This window comes from Eimeria mitis, genomic scaffold (genome assembly GCF_000499745.2).
Source record: "Eimeria mitis Houghton genomic scaffold, Emh_scaff4573, whole genome shotgun sequence".
NCBI classification, from domain to species: Eukaryota; Apicomplexa; class Conoidasida; order Eucoccidiorida; family Eimeriidae; genus Eimeria; species Eimeria mitis.
The window spans coordinates 3,001-3,626 of record NW_013572885.1 but is presented as its reverse complement, the minus strand read 5'-3'; the positions used below and the strand labels follow the sequence as shown (position 1 = coordinate 3,626).

At 62.3% G+C, this 626-nt stretch overlaps 1 protein-coding gene across 1 annotated transcript in view; it reads left to right on the top strand.

Moving 5' to 3' along the window:
• The window catches only part of EMH_0076190 (uncharacterized protein), a gene marked incomplete at both ends in the record, with an annotated part of 3,657 nt that overhangs the window by 651 nt on the left and 2,380 nt on the right, over positions 1-626 (top strand). Inside the window, 2 exons of the mRNA XM_013499701.1 lie at positions 115-148; positions 214-482. Of these exons, the coding sequence (XP_013355155.1) occupies positions 115-148; positions 214-482 (303 nt within the window). The remainder of the gene's footprint in view (positions 1-114; positions 149-213; positions 483-626) is intronic.

Below are 626 nucleotides of genomic sequence, written 5' to 3'. Positions count from 1 at the left end.
CACCTTCATCAGCAGCAGCACCAGCAGCAGCAGCAGGAGATACAGCTGCAGCAGCAGCAGCAGCAGCAGCAGCAGCTCCACCGGTAGTTTCGGTTGTATTGCCTTCCTCATCAGGCAGCGCTGCACCTCGCCACTGGCGGCTGCCCAGGTGGCGGGCTGCAGAGGTAGTAGTAGCATCACAAGCTGCTGCTGCTGCTGCTGCTGTTGCTGCAGCAAAAACACCAGAAGAAGCCGCCGCAATACAGCAAGCCCACGAGCAGATGCTGCAGCAGCAGCAGCAGCAGCTGCAGCAGCAGCAGCAGCTGCAGCAGCAGCTGCAGCAGCAGCTTCTGCAGCAGAAGCTGCTGCAGCAGCAGCAGCAGTCGAAGCAGCAGAAGTCGAAGCAGCCGCAGCCGAAGCAGCCGCAGCAGCAGCCGCAGCAGCAGCAGCAGCAGCAGCAGCAGCAGCAGCAGCAGCAGCGCAGCGGCCCTGAAGCTAAGAGTGTTCCTTTTGTTACGCTGGCTTCTACCCCAACATCCTCAGCTCTCCTCCACACCACCAGAGCTTTGCTGCTGGCGACAGCAACCCCAACAAAGGCTGCTGCTGCTGCTGCTGCAGCTCGCCGCAGCCGCAGCCGCTTGACGGCC